Source organism: Photinus pyralis, unplaced genomic scaffold (genome assembly GCF_008802855.1).
Source record: "Photinus pyralis isolate 1611_PpyrPB1 unplaced genomic scaffold, Ppyr1.3 Ppyr1.4_LG4, whole genome shotgun sequence".
NCBI lineage: Eukaryota > Metazoa > Arthropoda > Insecta > Coleoptera > Lampyridae > Photinus > Photinus pyralis.
Window position 1 is genome coordinate 43,880,024 of NW_022170511.1, and position 20,973 is coordinate 43,900,996.

The 20,973-nt window shown below is 37.0% G+C and overlaps 2 protein-coding genes and 1 non-coding gene across 5 annotated transcripts in view; 1 reads left to right on the forward strand and 2 right to left on the reverse strand.

Moving 5' to 3' along the window:
- LOC116169834 overlaps positions 1-20,973 on the reverse strand; it is a 182,782-nt gene that overhangs the window by 141,942 nt on the left and 19,867 nt on the right. The gene's annotated exons all lie outside the window — the stretch shown is intronic.
- The window catches only part of LOC116169832 (dachshund homolog 1-like), a 162,536-nt gene that overhangs the window by 134,737 nt on the left and 6,826 nt on the right, over positions 1-20,973 (forward strand). For both annotated transcript variants that reach the window (XM_031486010.1, XM_031486011.1), the window contains exons 5-6: positions 11,425-11,501; positions 19,941-20,138. In XM_031486010.1, the coding sequence (XP_031341870.1) occupies positions 11,425-11,501; positions 19,941-20,138 (275 nt within the window). The remainder of the gene's footprint in view (positions 1-11,424; positions 11,502-19,940; positions 20,139-20,973) is intronic.
- Positions 18,506-18,596, reverse strand: Trnay-gua. Its single transcript is given in 2 exon segments — positions 18,506-18,541; positions 18,560-18,596. It is a non-coding gene; the product is annotated as a tRNA-Tyr (tRNA).

Here is a 20,973-nt window from a genome sequence, read left to right on the forward strand (position 1 = left end):
CGAGTGTGGTAAAGAACTTCCGCTTAAAATTATCGGTGGCAAAGCATTCTAAAGCTTCCCCTTATAGTATAGGTACCACGGAAAATTCCAGTCATAATACTTAAACTTAACTTTCGAAATCCCAAAATAAGAAGGGGGCACTGCAAACGGTATTTATACGTAAAACAATTACAACCACCCCAGAATGTAATAGAATCTTTGCTGTCTAGAATCGATCTTGTTTTAGTTTTTTTAGACGTCTGAGTGTACCAAACGAGTAGGTCGTTGAAAAGGAAAGGTTCGATTAAAGGTTTCATAATTTTCCCAATGCGAACAAATGAAAAACGATTTCTTCTACGTGTTTTTGTTGATGCGCGAGGAAGATTGCACCTTAAAAAATCAAATACCGTGCGAGGGTTGCATCAATCAAATCGCATTCTCTCACAGAGGGTGTTTGTTACATGTCGAATCAAAGTCGATTACAAGACACTGTTACATTTATCAAAACAGGAGTGCACGTCATCACACACACACATATAAGTTCGAAGCGCCCTCTTACATCCGCTCGGTTTTATACGGCGGGGGTTGAAATGTGTTTGTGATGTTCCATTCTATCAATCAAAAAAGTTTGTAATATTATCTAATATTAGAAAATTTTACACATGGCTCCTTTTAACGATGCGTCGCGGCGACTGACGTTGTACATACCTCCTAAGGGTTGAAGAGGCGGCGCGTTAAGTATACATATATATACGTACGAATGTGTTTGTTAACCGAAATTATTATTTACATAGAGGAGGTTGTTATATGTCAGTTATTTGCGCGCTGACCCACACGAATCTCATACATTCGTAATGTTAAGTCAACAAGATTTAACGTCCATTGTACGTGCTCGCAAGACGTTACCTTTCTAGATGGCGCGCGCTACGGCTAGTCCTATCAAATTGATTATTAAACTGGGATTAATAACGGTACGCCAAAAAACGTGTTTTGTTTTAATCGTCGTCGTCGCTTATCTGCGCGATTTAAAAAGCGAAGACACAATAAACGAACCGATTCCCTTCAGGAGGCGAAAGTAAACGAAAATTTTAATTAGAAAAAGATCCAGGTACTTATAAATCAAAATCACCACCCCAATGTCCATTCTGCAAGGATCACTCGCTGCCTCTCTAAAACACGCATTGTTTGCAGCGGGGCTTAATAAAAGCAAAGCTTTAATTGCGGCGTTGTGTTTCGCGAGAGCCACCCTTATTCCCGTCCTACTTACGGATTTCGATAATCTTACAGAGGGATCCACATATCTCGACCCAAATTAAATCTTAAATGAAATTTGAAACTATTTCCGTCTTTTTCCGCCTATGATATACGGCCTTCTTCGTTTTACGCTTATATTACTTCGCCGGCATATACTACACAACGCGCCAACAGACCAAACAGAATTGCAACCCCCAACGTTTTCGACCGAATCGTCACAACGAGATGGTCCACTATCCGAGCGAAATTCCAAATTTCGTAAATCACGAACTGCGGTACCCTTATTTGTTAGCATATATTTTGACATCATCAGGTATCTAAGAATATAACAATGCGCGAGGGTTGAAAGGAGAAGTTTCTTTTACTAATTATACCCATAATTCCAAGATACGTAGTACATGCGGAAATGAGATTTCAATGTTTCCCGGAGGAGCTTTCCGGAAGTTTGCAAGAAAGTTCCGGCACCTTCACGGCTAGGTAAAATACGTACCATAATCGCGCATTATACGACAGCCAGCAACAGTTAACATGGAATCTGTTAACTGAATGTAGCATTTCCTAGAATACAATTAGAATATTAGATTAGTAAGGGCGGATAAGATCTCTCTCAACTGCTCTTAGTTTGTCTATCAAAGTTGCTAAGTGAATTGTGAAACTCTCAAATGGATCTAAGATATCTTTGGATATTGTTTGGGTTTAGATCCCGATGGATGCGGAGTGCGCCACCTTTTAATTAAACGCGCTTCAAAGTACGATCATTTTTATGAACGATCCCATACAACAAGCGCCAGTTTCCGTTGCTTTTACTAAATTTTCTACGGGACTTGTGCTTTAGTCCACATTGTAATGTTGTTAGCATACTACTCAGAACTAATTGATAATATTTCATTATTGCTATGCGATCAATAAAGAGTTGCAGTCGAGTCACCTTTGGAATTTTTGTTTACATGGGAAATCATATTTAACTTCCAAAGGCGACTAGACGTCAAACCTTTTTTGACCACCTGTTATATTTAGTTATAGAAAAAAATACCAGCCTGTGTACAATCTGTTTTACAAAAAGGGCCCAAGACTGTAGCGAGTTTATAAAATAACATAGTGTTAAATTAAACGGTTTTAGCTGCAATTTGACTAACGAAAAAATTAATGTTTCATTTGTTTCATGTGACGTCACCAAAACTTTTTTTAAATGGGTTGGTATCGGTTGGTATATTTTTTTGGTGTATTCTTGCAGATAATTTTTGAGCTTTTCGCTTATAAAAACGGGATTATGTTGAAATTGACCAAAAAAAAGCTGGCATCGTCATCTCGCACTGTTTACTGAAACTGAAACGTCAAATAAGGAATGCAATTGTTTTAAACTTAGTCACCAATTGTTTGCTGTAGAAAATTTCGGATTGAACAGCCTACTAACTCAAACCAGCATTTTTTAAATATATTTTTACTAAAAATTTAGACCGGACGAAAAGTACCTAAAATTCTCTACAAGAATAAGCAAAAACCATTATAAAGCAGTTTAGGGTAGTAAAGGGTCAGTGGCCCATAGAAAACAATAACATTATAGGTTTCTATTATACTTTGATTTTATTAATTAACCTTGGACCTTTTATGTAGAACAGACTCTTGTGCCTTTCAATTTCCATGATTCTGGAACTCAAAAAACTGGAAAAGAGGATTTTACTCTAACTTTAATATTTAATTTACAATTTGGACTGTTCGCGATGTTAACAACACTTTCCAAAGAATAGAACTGAAAAGTAACGCAATTAACAATAATTAATTTCTCTTTTCATGATGCCTGCACGTTCATTACACTCAACATAATGAATCATTGATTCACAAATTTTCGTTTTTTTCAATTTTCTTTTAGATACCGGCACTGTTATATCAAATTCCGTTATTTTCCGATACGTGAAAAGATAAGGAAAGAAAAGGAAATTTTTTGCTCCACCGAAAGATACGTCTCGTTCAGACATTCCAATTTCCTTTTATTGATACCCCTTTTCCGACAGTTCGTTTCCGAGATACTTCGGGAAGTTTTTGACTCCAACTAATTAAACTAATTAAAATTTAAATAAACAATACGGCCGGCGATGCTTTACGTAGATCAAACTAAAAATAAGCCTAATGACTTTTAGTACAATTGAATTCGTAAGTTTGATCGGAATTGTATTTTTCCGTACTATTTTTATTAATAATAGTAATGAAAACAATACTTTTTTCACGATTTCATGTAGAACTGCAGTGGATCTATAAGATTTTTTTTTATTTATTCGATTCGGTGTCAAAGTATACACACAAATAGAAATAAAATGCATATTTTATGTATAATTTTTACGTATTTTTTGTATATTTTTAACGTATTCTGGAAATGAACTTTTATACGCCTTTCGCGTAGTTCATGTATAGGGTGGTTCAAATTCGTAGCTAACCATTGGGATCTCCGTAACCGTGAGAGATACAGTGCAGGTTAAATGGGGGCAATTTGCCCCCCTTTTTATGACACAAAAACGCATTTGAAATTTTGGAAAAATCATATCACCGAAAAACTGAATCTGTTTTTTCCTGTGGGATATGGCCCAAGGGGTATTTTGTAGCCCCCTAGACCTCCGGTTCTACATTCTCCAAAATGTTTAAAACCTTAAATCCACTTACACGATGATTTTTGAAAAAAATGTGGACCTGAGAGTTTTGAGGGTAAACTTATCACCGTGGGGAGTGACGGGTATTTATCACCGGGGGGTATGCAATGTCCCCCAGGTGTAGGAATTTCGTATGTTGTAGACAATTATACGGTAAATCATTCTTTTTTCCATGGAGGTATTCCATACCCCCAGAATACCTCGGTTCACAAATTTTTCCCAAAATGTTTAAATTATTAACACTTACACTACAATTTTGTGCGGTTTTTGTTGCTGCTGTCTTTATTACGTGTGGAAAACAATTACTTGACTCGCGCAAAGAAAATATGAAAATGTGAGCATTTACAACCTATCGATCATCTTACAGTATTTTAAGGTTTAAAAAGAGTAAAAACAGTGGAACTTAATATACAGGGTGTTACCAACATTGTGGGCTGACTATGCAACCGCCTCCTACGACTAAAAATAAGAAAAAAATTTAAATAGAAATCTCCTAATAGTGGCTCGTTACTGAGTTGTGGTTTTCGGAAAAAGAATCACCCCAATAAAATTTTGCTTGACCTATCGTGTTTTAATATTGTAGCATTGATTGTAGGGAATATGGGAGCCTTTGGAGACTGGGCCACTACGGTGGCGCCTCCATGGTGACTACATTGCGTAGCATTGATTCAATTGGAACGCTCACACTGACCCGACTGGCAGCGCTTCCAAGAATACGGCGGTTGGGGTATGTGATTTTCAAAGCCACCACATTGGTGGTTTTACGACGTTTCCGTAGACGCAGATATATGTACGCTAACGCCCCTGTTTATTCAATGTCCATGATTAAACTGTGACTCTTTAAACATGAGCAACCACCATGGAGGCGCCACCGTGGTGGCCCAGTGTGCAAAGGCCCCAGGGTCTCAACAAAAGGAACTGTTCTCTACTAACTTCTGCCCTTCTTTCTGACCCCTTAACAAAAGTGGGGGTTTGGGGGAGGTGGGACTGGTTTTATTATTCTTCATGTTACTCCAATGAAAGGTCCCAACGAAAGGTGTTAATTTCTATTTACCATAGTTCCCCTTACCGTGATCGGATATAATTTCTTATATCTCAAGAACAGATTTTCGGAGGAGGGTACTCACAAATGGCGATTGGAATGTCTCTAAGAAATATATCCAATTGGTGATGGCAAAACTTTAAAAATATCTCGAAAACGGTTTGTTGGAGGAACGTACTCTCAAAGGGCGGATTTTGATTTTTTTCCACTTTGCAACGTGGGCATTACAAAATTTTATAACTTTTTTGTTTCACCCTCTCGGGACAACCCTATTAGTGGCGTGCCTGATTAGTTTTCGAAAATCATTTTGATAACCATATTGAAGGGTCTGGTGCAAATTAAATCAGATCCATTTTCCGGTTGCCATAAAAATGTTGATAATTATATGACCTGTACTATGGAAATTAAATACCTCTGTTTCATATTCATTGCGCCACCCAATGAAGCAGTTTCTTAACGTTCTCTTTTACTAATCAGAACCCAGTATATTTGTCATGTTTTTTTGCTTTTTTAATATACAGGGTTTTAATTAATCTCAGGCAGATATTTAGGGGGCAATAGTACTCGTCAAAAAGAGAAAATATGCAAATATATGCATGGTCTAAAAGTCGATAAAGGGATAAATTTGACCGAAACGTGAGTGAGTGACTTGCTCTCATTTTGACCACCCGCGCGATAATAAAGGGAGTTATTGCATTGGAGTAAAAAATCCCCCCCCCCCCCAAGTTTTTTACGGGAATATACTTTTTGAAGCACCAGGAATCCGAATCAAACAAAATCTCGATAATTTCGGTCTGTCTATCGATCTGTCGGTAAGTCTGTGCTCTCATTTCCGGCTAAACGGCTGAAGGGGTAGTATCTGTGCTAGTCAGAGTAAATTGTTGGCTATGGATTCGAACCTTTTAAGAAGCTACTGTCACCAATGAAATCAACTTAAACGGACATATCCAACAAATGAAAAACTACTGGAAAATGAACCTACGAACCAAACGAACCAACCCGTTTCGTTACTCATTTTTTTGTTCAGATAGAAATCTCGTAAGATTTCTCGTTTCGGTTCAAGATTCAATCACCAAATCGAAATGACAAAAAAACAAACTGCTTCTCGGAAAAGATCTCCCTCTCTACCCTTAAATTGATAAAACACAGTCTACATATTTCTCTTTCAACAAGTTACCAGAGAATTAGAGGAGCTACAGTTAGATAAAAAGGACCCCTCCCTATCTACTAACTGTTTGAGCTTTGAAAAATTATTAACGCCGCAAGTTTCTGAAAGACAGTACTTTCTTCAGATTGCATACATTCGAGAAAACAGAGGGGGTAATTTGTTGTTAAAAAAGTGTAGGAATAATTTCATGCATACGCAAATAGTAGGGGAGCCCAATAGGGAATTTTGGGATTTACTCGAGCGCGTCAGATTAAAGTAAGGTGGGTTGACTACGTGTTGAAAAGCGTGCATTTCATTAATCTGACAATTTGAACGTGGCATGAGGGAGTGGGAAGGTCACAAACTTGCAAAGAAAAAAACGTTACCTTGATATTCTCGAGCACATTGCCATTTTTTTAATTTCGAATAACAGAAGTAATATAATCTGCCGATTTCCACACGCCAAAGTGGAGCAAATTGCCAATAAAGTCCAGTGCGTTCAGCAGTTAACTGAGATCATCCGTACAGCCTCCCCCACCATACAAACCGGCAGATTATTATACCTCCAATCGGGTTTATTCTCGTGCCACTTGTTAAGCGTTTTGTTTGTTAACTGAGCAAATTTGCTACGTCTAACAAATTGGTATTCTGGTAGCCGTTTTGTTTGGTAGCGTAACAAGATGCCTAGCAAAATTGCTACGATTCTTACGCCATTTCTGAATTGGCGTTGGCACTTTGTTAACGTGAAATAACTCACACTTGTACGGATTAACTCAGGGAGCGAGGCCTCGCAACGGCTACAGATCACGATATTTTACAGATTATTTCCTGCGTGTAGTAAAAGAATTAGAATTGATATGGTTACATGTCCATACTTCAACAATTAATTCGCAAACGTCAACATTTTACCGCGGTTAAAAATGTGTTAAAATTGTATCGCTTCTGATTTTACCTATTAAGGTACCATGCGATCAAAAATGAGTTGCTGTCGAGTGACCTTTGGAATTTTTGTTTACATGGGAAATCGTACTTAAGTTAAACTTCCAAAGGTGACTCGACAGCAAGTCATTTTTGATCGCCCGTTTTAGACAACCACAAACTTGTGGTTGCTTAGATACGAAGAGTCGAAACTGTCTGCCTAATGTGCTAATTTCGAATGCACTTCTCTTCTGCGATGCCCAGTTTTGGTGCAAATTGTTTCGCGAATACTAAAACCACTGTGAATAGGTATATTCTGGAAATATCCATGCCGAATATCCCGTGTGCTTAATTTTTCGTCAAATTGTTTTGCTACGAAGAAATACTTCAAATGCTCATGAGTCATGGATAGGGACGAAGGTTAGCACCAATCTCTATGTACCATCGAGCTTATTGAGGTCCAAGGCGAGTGCTTCCTACAAATCATTTTTGGAAGGAACATCTTTCTTAATATTTGCCTCAAACACCCGCTTTTTTTTTTGCAGAAATGCAGATATTCCTGATATTGCTGGCGAGTTGTTTTATCTTGAATTAAGAAATGAAAGTCCGGAAAAGAACAAGTTAATAAAATAAAATAAACTCATAAAATATATCAAACGAGATAAGAGTATAGGTAAGCGTGAAGAATAATAGTAACGATAACTAAAAAATTTAAAAATTTACAAAAATATTTTAGGCGAATTAAACTATTTTGGCTCCAAATCGCAGCTACTATGTCGTTGAGAACAGCAGTTAGTTAATTTATTCAGAGCTGCTGCAATTTCTTGGAGTTCTTTCAAAAAGAAAATGTTTTTCGAAGTATTTGTGCGTCTTTTCGGAATACTGACAAGAAACGGCTACATTCATGCGGTATGGCGTAGCAAAACCGTAGCCACGCCCTTACTTGTTAACTCGCTTCTAGCAAAGTGCCACCAGAATTGCAAACGAACAAAACGACTTAACACTTTGTTAAACGCGACTTAAACTTAAACGTAGCAAATTTGCTAAACTAACAAATGCCACGAGAATAAGACTGAATATCAGAGACACGTGGGACATATAAACTAACAATATCAGACGCGCTCGAGTATTTTAATGTGTTTTTTTTGTACCGGGTGACCCAATAAGACTGTTCATCGGCCATATCTCGGGGAACGTTCGTCGTATGACTCATCTTCCCAATATTTGAGGTCAGGAACGAGATTTTGAAAAACGGTTTACACTGGCCTCTTTGGATGTAATTTTTCCGTTTGATTTTTTTGATTTTTTTATGATTTTGGGTCATGGTGTCAAAACTAGCCCCCTGGCGGAGAAGGATTCCACTAAACTTACTATATTTCTTATTACCCAAGGAATGACCTTTTCAACGATACCAAATTTGTTCAAATCGGTCAAACCGTTAAGAAGTTAAAGCAGGTAATTACAAAAACAATTGAACGCCCCACACCATCTTCAGTTCAATTTTTTTATGAAAATGATAGATAAACTGGTTCTCTTCAAAAATGTGAAAAAATGTTTAGTTTATTATGCGAAATTTAAAGAAAATGCAATTTTAAAATTAAAGATGGTAGTTACGCCCTCAGGTGGTCATTTTTAGAACTTGAAAATATTTTCCAGCGATTCTTCATGACCGATTTACTCATTACTTTTTTTTACCCCTAATTCATACGAGGAACGGTTCCCAAGATATAGCCGAGCAACTGTCTCATTGGGTGTCCTGATACATTAAAAAATAAAAAGTGTTTCTCCCGAGAAAACAACAAATCCATATTTTTGAGCAATACTAAAAAGTTTAACTTCGAGTTGGTAATGAAGGATGCAGCGCACAAGTCCGATAATTTAGTTAAAAATAATTGGGCGGTAGAGGGGGATCAAAGCGTTATTTAAATAAAAAGATTTTTTTCCACAAATAGATGAAGTATTAATAATAAACACAAACAAAAGTTAAAAAAAGTCGTAACACAACAACGCGAAAATTAAAAAAATTAATAAGGGGTCAACTTTGTTTTGGTCCGAGTATAACAATGGAATTTGGAACAAACAAAAATAAAGAACGGTTACATACCATAGGTTTGAAACAAGCATTTTTAGCTTAGAATAGATATCAGTTTCAGAGGAGTTTAACTGCATAAGCGAGACGAGTTGGGGTAGTGGTAATTTCTTTTGTGAGCTGCGACTACCAGTTCCGTAATCTTATATTTCATTCAATGTCACTTAATTAATCTACATACAGGGTGTCCCATTTATCTTAAGACAATCGATTATTGTGGAAACTAGCGGGATATCAAAAAATGATTTATAGCTCCCTAACCCGTTAATTCAGAGAACAGTTGAGCTCTTATTTTTTTAATTGAAAATTCAGACCAACTTTGCTACTTGTTTTTGAGTCTTTCTACAGAAAGTAACATTTTTAACTGCTGCTAATTTAGGCGCTTTGTTTGAAAGAAGTCTCAAAAGAGCTTTTAAATTGGGCGCAATAATTTATGACTTTTAGCCTTTTTGTTTGTCTATCCTTTTATTCATTTCAATGCAACATACAGAAAAAAGCGAAGTGTTAATAAATTGTATAAGTGAGTCAATTAACTTTGAATGTGATGAATAAATGGTCCCGCAATTCGCAATTACGAATAATTGACGTAGGTTATTTTTCAAATGGTTCTTGGCTAACCATTTATTTTACACAAATAACTAATTCGTTAAAAAATCGATGGCGATTAAAAATTAATCAACACCCGATTAACTGATTAGAATTGATTTTACGTTATACGTTTTACTCAAAAAGAAACATTAATAATGATATTTTTGAAGCGATGCATTTTAGTCTTCATCCCTTTCAGCACACTAACCGAAACCACTCAAAACTAAATTTGAAGGAAAAAGCCGTCTTTTGATGAACGAGACCACACTTTTAACAGTCCATTAACAATCACGATCATCGCTGAAACGACAACGTAAAAAAAACGTATGTGAAGTCTACTAATGAAATGAGCAATTTTATTGCGACCTATAAGGGCTCAAGCGAGATTATATTTCTCGACGAGGAGCTTCCCAGAAAAACCGCGTAAATCACTCGGTCGCGCTAAGTCCCATAATTCCATTTCTTCTGCTCGAAACTTTTCATTCGATTTTCATCTTACGTCCCGTGCCTTCTTCCACTAATATACCGATTTCCTCCCCATTTAGTGCGCAGCAAAGTATCCATAAAGTAATAATAATATAATACTGCAAGCCACTGCTTAATTTTTTAATGGCCAAATGCTTTTAGAGACGTCCTGACTTTGGGCTTGAATATTTAAAAAGTAATGCGAAGTCTGTATTATAAGCTGAGAGCATTTCAAACATTAAGAACACTCAATTGGGGTGGTGCTTTCGGTACCGAAAAGACAATGTATAGCTGTAATTTTGAAGGGAAAATGGAAAATTATACGGAAAAGCGCGCACAGGTGTTTAACTTTAAAATCTGATTTACTTAAAAAGCGAGACAATTCGTAACGCTAAAAACCTTAAACTTTATGCATTCAAAGTGGAAATGGGGGGCGGATGCGAGGCCGACGTTGTGGGATGGGGGCGCTCGGGTTGCTTGATTTGTTCAAATGCTAACGTATAAGGATATAATAAAACAAAACGGTATCGTGTGCGCAAATTAGAGAAGATGGGAGAGATCTTTTATTAGGTACTTAGTCAAGTCTGCAGCTGTGAACTTCGCTTTAAAATTGAAAAACATTGCGTGAGCATAACGAAGAATATATGAAAAGTCATAAACAGACCTGTTATTTCTTTGCTGTCAGTGGGCGAAACCTGAAACTTGAAGGGTGGCGGCCGTACCTCAAGAACTTTTGTTATATGTGTTGTTGCTGTATACACATAGGCCTCATATGCATTGTTTTATTTGACGAGGCAATAATGTTTAGAGCTTCTTTTTATGACCTGATAATTTATGGCACGCACCTTTTTTTCTTTACCAGTTAGAAACGGCGGCGCGGAATTTTCGAAACGTGAATTATTAAAGTACCCCCACATTAGTCTTAATTAGCAATTCCGCATCATCTTTTAGCATTTCTCATTAGATTTTATAAGCTTTAGGTAAGATTCATCCGATATTACATTAACAGACGTAGATGCAGCCCCGTAATGAAGCAACCCCCTGTTGAGAACGCCATTAACAAGGGACTCCTAAACCTGAAACTTCACCCCTCGCGACTTATTGCCAATGTTCTAATTAAAACAGATGTATTTTTATAATTGCAATTTTGGCGATTTGTATAATTTTTGTTTATGGTTTAGGGGAGGGGCGGGCTTCGAATAACCGCCCGAGACCTGGCAGATGTTTCTCGAAATCAATTTCATTTCCGCGTTTTTAATAGTCTAAATGCGAGTAATTTACATTTGTGATTCTGTTGCAGGTTACGAGAAGATAGAGGGGATCCGGATAGACCTTTACCCTTAGATCAGAAAGCGAGGGAGATCAGTTCACGTGGCGGTAAGAACATTTTTTTAACATTAATTAATCCGACCAAAAAATCAATAGATGAAAGGGAGTCTTTGTAACCCACATACCCAGACTGAGCTGGATTAATCTCTGTGCAATAATAAAACATAGAACTCTGGTGTTTTGGAGGAAATTAGGTCAATTAACACTAGGAATGTTGTAACAGTAATGTTAATTATACAGGGTGTTTCTACTATAAAACTAGCCAAAACTAACACTTTTTAAAGTAAATTGTTTTCATTTTGGCTTTGTTTCCGAATTATGGACCTTTTTTTGGTTATTTTAGACCGCCATTAGTTGTAGTCGGATTTCAAAGGATTACTTTCAAAAAGTATTAGTTTTGGAGAGTTTTATAACCCATATTGCGTTATCCATTTTGACTAGAAACACCCTGTATAAAGTGATTCCAAAAATAACTATTTGGATAAAATCTTTCGAAAACTTCTCCGGAGCTGGTTCACAGTTGTGCCTCGAAAAATCAGGTCGGCTGGATTATCCTCTAACAGATGATTTTGTCCAGGGCCGGGTTTACTGCCTATGTCCCCCTAGGCCCGAAAAAAATTGCCGCCCGTAATTAATTAATTGATAGGTATTTTTGTGAGAAATATTGAATAACCTATAAACTAGGGGGTTTTAGGAAGGACATAGGAAGTTCTTATAAAAATTGACGAGAACACAAAAACTACCGAATAGCGAAATTCCATTTGAAAAAAAAATAGTGATAGCACTTTTACCATTTCATTGTGAACACCCTGTATCACTAAATCTTTCTCATTATCAAAGCGTTGCCTTTTACTCGAATTAACATTATTGCTCAAATTTTATTTTTTAACTTCAAAATATTTATTCGGAAAAAAATTAAAAAGAAGGCAATATTGATAAAAAAATCAAGAGGCGAATGAGTTTCAATGTAGAAATTAACAATTGACATCGAAACAACAAAAAATATGCAGTGTTCTATTTAAAAAATCAGTTGTCTATTGATACCGTAAAAAGGGGACACGCTGTACATTCAAAAATGATTTCTATAGACACGCAACCATAGATGGGACTCTTTTGTTGAGCTTAAATTACAAGTCTGCATTTTTAATTTAAAAAAAATTAAATTCGTTTGGCAACTGTGCACCCCTTGGAACGATGCGCTCCTAGGCCCGAGACTTGTGGGCCTAGTGGTAAATTCAGCCCTGGTTTTGTCGGCCACGGGGTGAATTTCACTAATTTTATTCCCATGAAATTTTTGTAGTTTTCGGGACTACCCTTGATCCATGCTAATACAGTCATGGAGTCTCACCATGCGAATGTTTCCTAGTTTGAGGTTTTTTTTTGTTCTTGTTGACAGCTTGGTAACCAGTACTGCTCTACAGAGTTCCAGGTCTTTTTCAGTGTGATCAATGTTTTTATTTGCCCATTTGCACGCAGGACTCGGTTGTATATTACAGTGCCGTAGGTCCATTCTGAGGGGTCACAGGAAGCACAAAGCTCTATGCATACTTTCCGTCGTAGTGGATCCATCTTGGGATTTCGATCTGTTCTACTTGGAGATCTAACCGTGCTGGTTTCTCATTCAAGTCAATGACTTCCGTCCAAAGTTCCTGGATGAACCATGAGGTCTAGCCAGCCTAGTGGGTCATATAATGTTGCGATCTGGAATACGACCCTTCGTCTGGCAGGTGTATTCTCCGGGGGTGGATCTACTTTGAATCAGAAGGCATTTTGGATCCGCACCCATTGTACGCGTCTTCTGGCCGAAGATCCATGATCCCCTTTTGCTGTAGATCCTCGGCCAGGGTGGAGTTCCTTGAAATTGGTTTTCCATTCTGCATTCCGAGGTACCACGTACCATATGTTCAAAGCTCTTCATACTCTCTCACGAAGGATTTGTAACTGGATTCGAAGTCCTTTTTTGCCTTTTTCTTTGTGTCCACCTAAATCCTGGGATTCTTCTTTTAGGCGGCAGGTGCTGTAGTAGTTTGCTGGCCACACTTCTTAGATTTGTTTTCCACGTCGGTTAACCTCTCGTTGGAGTGTACCATTTCGTGGAGCAGGGCATGTCGCGTAGTCGCCCTAAAATTGTGGGATCTGTATCCGCGGGAGAGGAACCCTTCCGTATTCCTTTTCCTCTCGTGATTCCTTCTCACAAAGCGATACTATGATTCTTCTTTTGCAGTGTTGTGGGTAAGTGTCACTCAGGCTGGGTAGGGGACCTCGCCCTCCAGGTGTCGTTACCGCTAAGTGGCGGCATGTTTGCGGTCGGGTGTTGTTTCCAACGCTGTCTCCACTTGAGATGTTGTCTCGTTCGGCTCGCCGCAGCTGCCGTTGCGATGAGGTATTCATTGTAGTCTATGCCCAATTCATGGGTTTGCTTATACGACTTCTTGGCGAAGTAATCATGTTCTGGCCCTTGTGGCAGGACTATGATCTGTGAGCGTCGTTGGTTGAAGGTAGCCCAATGCGCTTACTCCTTTTTCTTTGATGACAGGACCCTTAGCTTCCGAAGATGCTCGTAGGATCCTCCCAGCTTCTTTCTTCAGGTTGGATAAGGATCTCTCCACGGCTTTTGCGAGATCGAACTGCTCCGTTGTCAGCCTTTCCATTTCCATACTTGCTATTTTGGGTACTTGAACTCACTTCAAAATGTAGGACTCCACTGGGACCGGAACTCTTGTGGTAACGCGGCACCAATTCGTTGAAGGTTTGAAGGAATAAATGTAGCATTTACTGGGATTCATCTCCCTTTTCTCCTAGCAGGTCTTCGTTTTTGAATTTTTAATTATTTTACTTAACGTAGGCAACGTTTTAAAAACTGAAAGATGGGGCCAGAACTCATTAATAAAAATATTTGATTCAAAATTGCAAATGTTCCGTTGTGTCGATAGTAATTACGCCCAAGTAATTACGCCCAATTTATTAACTAGGTCTTGTTGCAGGAAAAATAGACCGATTAATTGTCTTTAAATTCCCTGCCGTATACCTTCACTTTGAGAAGTCTGCTTTTAACCAGCCGTTACTGTCAGCGATCCGAAAGAACCTGTTGTTTATCGCAATGAGTTTTAATGTAATTTTATTTACTCCCGTTTTGGATTTTTTCGACTCGAAAATGTTCCTTCGCGTAAATTTTATCACTCGTAAATAAACGGCCTTTGTACGAATTCAGCTGCTACAAAGTTTTTCTTCGTCCCAGAATTTACTTTAATTCGCCTATTCGCATATGTATAAAATTATAGGTAACTCCCCATTCGCCGCAAGCCTGAATTTGCTAGCTTTTCTCCGATTTATTCCCCCTTTCAGAGTTCTCGGTACTTAATATATTTTTACCCGAAGTTAAACTGTTAATTCATTACTACTACTCTGGTAAATTTCACTCAATAAATGCACGTTTTGGTTCTTGAATTTCGATCGCGAATCTCACATAAATCACTCGTACACAAAAGTGGTACGCGCATGCTTTTATAACTTCAACGCACTTAAAATTATTCAAATTAACGCACAAGGAATGTACGTGATTACTCGAAAATCCCTTTTTTAATTTTAACGCACCCAAATAGTTTCGACTCGTGAACTCAAGCAAGAATCTCCCTTGCTCTCCCTTCTTTCGCTATTTGAAACTCGCCCACCAGAAAAATCGAAAAAGTACTTATTTCTGAACGCAAATGACCTCCAGTGGCGTGCTCTACCAATAGAAAACCCGTATTTCCGTCACGTGCTTGGTTTTAAAACAAGAACGGAACGAAACTTTTAGCGGAACGAAACTTTTAGGTTGCAACTGCGCTCACGCTTTCCGCAATACGTTTCTGGTTCACGCTCGCTATGAAGCGGTACATGTGGAAATTTCCCTATGTTGACCAAAATACGCATTCAAAACTAAATATTTGAAAACGACCTGTTACAACAGTTAACAAGAAATATTGTAGGCGAATTTTGTACCTCTCGCGTTCGTGGGAAATTCCATTTTTCCCCTGTTCCCGTGGGAATTTCGGGATATGTTTTAGTAACTCAGAAACTTTCGCGGGCATACGTCCAACCATTCCTCAATGTTTCATCGCAATCGGATGAACAATTTAGATAGGCATAAGAGACAGACATACATACAATAGTACATTATATATCAAGGTAGAGAAGTACAGTATTATTGCCTGAGCACCAAGATTACATCTCGAGGCGCTTGCGCCGAGGGGTGTAAGGTGCGAAGGCAATAATAGACTTCTCTACCGTGGTATATATACTATTTTTTTGACTACTAGCACTTGAAGTCCTCTAAATTAACATAATATATTGATATGAAAGTGAACGGTTGGACAGAAATTTTTGTTTATTAATATAACACATGTCAATCAAGTGTGTGGAAGTACAAGTCAAACAGTCCGTATTTTGTTCTGTCATTGAGATATTTTCAAAGAGTAATTTTGTTCGAATTTTTTCAAAATGTGATAATTTTAGGTATGTAATTTCTCTGGAAATGGCGGATGGTGGCAATTATTCATTTTACAGAACTTGTCCAAACGTTTATTGAGCGAAATTTGGGGTTGTGTTTTCTAAAAGTGACAGCGTGACAGTTCTCATTATTGACTACTAGTTAATAATGTCCATATTATTAACCACTTTGAACAAATGCCGAGAAAGCCTACTTTACAAGTGGAAAAAAGGTTAATAATCATGTCATCAGACGCTAGTAGTGAAAAAACATTTTTATTTATATAGAGGGTGAGCTTTTTTTTTCATTTCCACTGTGGGGGTCTCGTAAACCGTAAGAGACAGAAGGTCGCTTAAATGGGCAGAACTATTTTCTTGTAGCTCCACAAATAGTGTAGTTATGGCCAAAGAACTATTTTTGAAAAAAGATATCAAAAAATAATTTTAACAAACCCTTAGTAATTTTGTCTCAGCTTTCTGATGGTACTAAAATACCATTTTTATCACTTGTAGGTGTTGAGTAAATCACATCAACTTTCTTATTTCTTACGGGCGCCATATTGGATTTTTACGTCATTCGAATGAGAAAAAATTACAAAATCGGCGATACCAACTTTAAAAATGTATCTTGAATTTTTGCCTAGAAGTTTACAATGTACTTCTTATGGCAACAATTCCATGGCCGTGTTGATGGTGACTATGCGAATAAACGAAAAATGTTAAATAATTTCGAGCAAGCCATGGAATTATTGCTATAGAAGTAGCATTCATTTTTGTGTTAAAGTCAATGGAAATACGCATAGCCCTAGACATACTCAGGGAATTTCACTCCGGAAAATAATGTATGGGAGAGGTGGCCTTTATTCTTACTGTACAAATATTTAATCAGTGGCACAAGATAGGGTCATCTCAAAGATATTAAATCTGTAGGAAAATTTTGTTGAAATCGCAGAAGTACATGCATCCAGAGAGCAAATGAACCTTCAGACAAAACAAAGCAATGCTTGAATCAAACGGCTTTGGATTACATTTTATTCACATGAATGTCATATTACTAATACCTTGTGAAAACTGAAAATTGTTATTTCCATTATACAGGGTGTTTGTTAAACATTCGACAATAATTAAAGAGGTTATTCCTTGGACTATTCTAAGGATTATCCTTTGAGGATTTTTGAAAAAGCGCTTTGTTGCGAAGATACAGGCCGAAAAAATCGGACTTGTTATCTTAGCAATATTACACGATTCCTTTTGGTTGATAATTTTGTTTGTTTTTTTGCTTTTTATTTTTGTCATTTTGACGTTTGGCTATCTTGCATGAAATTTCTGTCGTTCTCTATCATGGCTCACTATACGAATGCAGAGGTGACTGACATGCAAGTGATTTATGGACTTGCTCAGAGCAATTCATTGCAAGCTAGGCGACTGTACGTTGAATGATTTCCTATAACCGAAATGATTCATGTAATTTTTAGTCGGTAGTCCTATTTTTTGGCCTTGTATTTTTGTAACAAAGCACTTTTTCAAAAATCATCAAAGGATAACATATGCTTAAAATAGGCCAAGAAATGATATCTTTAATTTTTGGGGCATGTTTAACAAACACCCTGTATACAAAGTACCAGACGCTTAAGATACAGAAAACTGCACTCAGCACAAAGAATTTATTTTAGGAGCATGGATAAAATCTACATGACGTATTAGGAAACTTCTCTATGATTAGAGGAATCTCTATGGAACATCTTTGCATATTAGAACGGATATTCATGGTATATATGCTTGTCAGTGTATTGAATATACAGGGTGGTGAATTGCGTAACGCATCATTTCAATGTAAAATTCATAACATGCGATTATTGGCTCCCCAAATTATTTTAGAGCAAAAATGTATTAAGGTTTTCTGTAGAAAAATTTTTTTTTACGCCAATCAATATTTTTCATATAAAGACGGAAAATTGGAAAAATAAAACCCGCATCTTTTTCAATAATCTGCGATGCCATGGAATTTTCTAAAACAAAAAGATATCCAGTTATCAATTAGCAGCAGTTCGAAATGGATTTTATGATCGACTTGGTTACTGTCTTGCAGTTAATGGTAACTTATTCGAACATTTATTGTAAATTGTTATATTAGGAAACCGTTTTTAGTAATTTGGTCTTTCTTTATGTTGAATTCGCTGTTTTAAATATAATACTTTTTGATAGAATTTGATTTGTTTTAAAGCAGACATTCCATGGCATGACGGATATGGGCGTAGTTTTTGTATTATAAAATTCCATGGCATCCCAGATTATTGAAAAAGATGGGGGTTTTATTTTTCCAATTTTCCGTCTTTATTATGCAAAAAATTGAAAACTAATACGGTTGATTGACGTAAACAAATTTTTTCTACAAAAAAACCTTAATAAAATAAAATAATTTGGGGAGTCAATAATCGCATGTGGTGAATTTTACAGTGAAATCCCTACGATGCGTTACGCAAGCCACCACCCTGTATATAAAACCCATAGTAGTAAGTAAGTAGTGAGTAGAGGAACTAGAATATTGTAGTATAACCGTTTTAATTAAACAAACAAAAAATGGATCCTTCGAGCCGGATTTGAACCAGCGACCTATGGATTACCATTTGATATTGCATCTACAGTCCACCGCTCTACCAACTGAGCTATCGAAGGTGATAATGACAACGCCAATTAGTGATAATCATATCAGTGAAATGAACAAGATAAGGAAATGTAAAAAGTGAATCCTTCGAGCCGGATTTGAACCACCGACCTATGGATGACAGATCACAGCCCATACAACTACAGTTCACCGCTCTACCGAGATATCGGAGGTACAGATCAGTGTTTGATTTATAGTTTTGCATAGCAACGACAGAAACCAGCATTCTGAGTAAATAAAACAAATGAATTATATTACCTGTCAAGTTATATCTAAAACAATTTGTTTGAAATCAATTGATTTAATCAAAGTGCTCCAATATTTATAAAATTTCATTTCATATTCTAAACAACATTTCTTAATAACAGTTTGCCGTATTATTGACCGAAATGGCACTTTATCTCAAAATAAAATTCTCTTTTTCTCAATTGTCATGGCCATCTTGGATTTTAAAAAGTAAAAACGTGCTTCAAAGTTTTTTCAGATCAAGCAGGCCGGGATTCCAAAACATCAAAACGAGATTCAAACATTTTTGATCAATTACACGTATGGTGAAGACAATCCGGAAACACACTGTATATTTGACATCTGGTTCATCAATGTTCTGTTTTTATTCAAAGGTTTGAACACAAAATCAAACTATCTTTAACATACCTACATATCTTTGAGTTCTTTGAATTCTCAACACTTTCATTCATAAATCATATGCAATATCTTACAATTTTCATGCCCTATTTTAAATGAAATATTATATTGTTTAAGTTGTTTGTAACGTATTTCCAAAAAAACGCAATGTTTCCTTTGATTTTGGCTAGAACACAAATAAGTACACGACATTGCAGGGGGTTTACAATATTTAACTGGTTTTTAAGTAACCGAATTTCGAGTTATAGTTTGAACTGCTACCCTGAATTAAAAAAATGTTTGTTATGGCTTCTTCGCCTACTTCTTTTGTTAAATAGTCATCAAAGGAACCAATCACAATTGAACCTTAGCAAAGGACAGTTTCCGTGCGAAAAAACATAATACTTGCCTCTTACAATGATATTAAAACAAGATTCGAAGGACCCGAATCTGGGTGGCAAGTTAATTAATGTCGTACAAGTGAAAGGCAATAAAATAAATGCGTCGAGTTAAATCCGAAGGATTTAGACAGATAGGTCAATTGAGAAGAATCGGGGACGTAATTTATATCGGAGCTTTATTTGGACTCGTTTCAATTTCTGCATATGCTACTCTGCTATGTGTGTTTAATTGCGTTTCCCTTCTGTAATTTATGGCGTACGAGATCGCGTCCTAAAACTTTGAATCGCAAGTTTACAACCATTAATTAAATCCTTTTTTTATTATTGCAGGTTCACCAAATACGAGTCCAGTATTAAATTTATCGAAAAACGCGAGCGGCGGCAGCGCAGGATCGCCGGTCGACGGCGACCATTCCGGTAGCGAACCGGACGTACCGCCCTCGCCGCACTCGCCGACGCATTCCGTTCCGGACGACGACGACGACGATAACATCTCCGATCCGGACGATGACGATGAGAAGGATCAAGGTATGGGAGAAAAAATTATAATTAAGGTTTAAATATTAGTCATTAATCGTTAGTTTACATGGTTGGTCTTTTTGACGTACTGTATTAATGATGCAAGTGACTCATCTTGACCTCTTACAACATTACTTTGTAATTTCTTATTGGAGGCATTGGACGGTAGAAAAAAATCCAATCAACTTAAAATAAGCGCTTCAAATTAATCTTTGTGTTCCGTACGAAGCGCCATCTAACACTCATTTTTGTATGAATAATGACATTAGCAAAACACTTTTTCTCCTAGGACTAAAAGTTCGCACTTTTCCTGATCGAAACTAAATTCTACCATTATTGTAAAAAAAATGCTCGGATGCACCTTATATTCCCGTAATATACTACTTTCCCTCATAAAAAAGTAAAGTCAAGACAGTAAAAAAACTAATAATAAACAGCAAGATTAACCGCAAGCGCCATCTGCATTCGACATTGACCGTAAAAGGTGGAATTTCCACTGAGAGGATAATAAAATTTTGTGTAAATCCACTTTAAGACCGCTAAAGGCGACTTCTAGTAAATCCTAGTCAACGGTAAATTGCGTGAGTTAAAATTAAAATTTTACAGCCACGTCTGGACAAAGTCTAGTCAATGCTGCAACCTCAAGGTTTTTTCCTCATTTTTTTCTTCAGAATATGCGTGTGCTTAGCCAACTGAAGAAAACCAGTCCAGCATTCATAAATATTTTTGATTGCACAAATAGGGAATCGAGTTACAATTCGAAAATTCGCTTTATGGACTGTTGCGTCGATTAACTTTGGAGCGGTTGTCAACAGGTTTTTCTCTTCGGGCGAGAGGGTCTCTT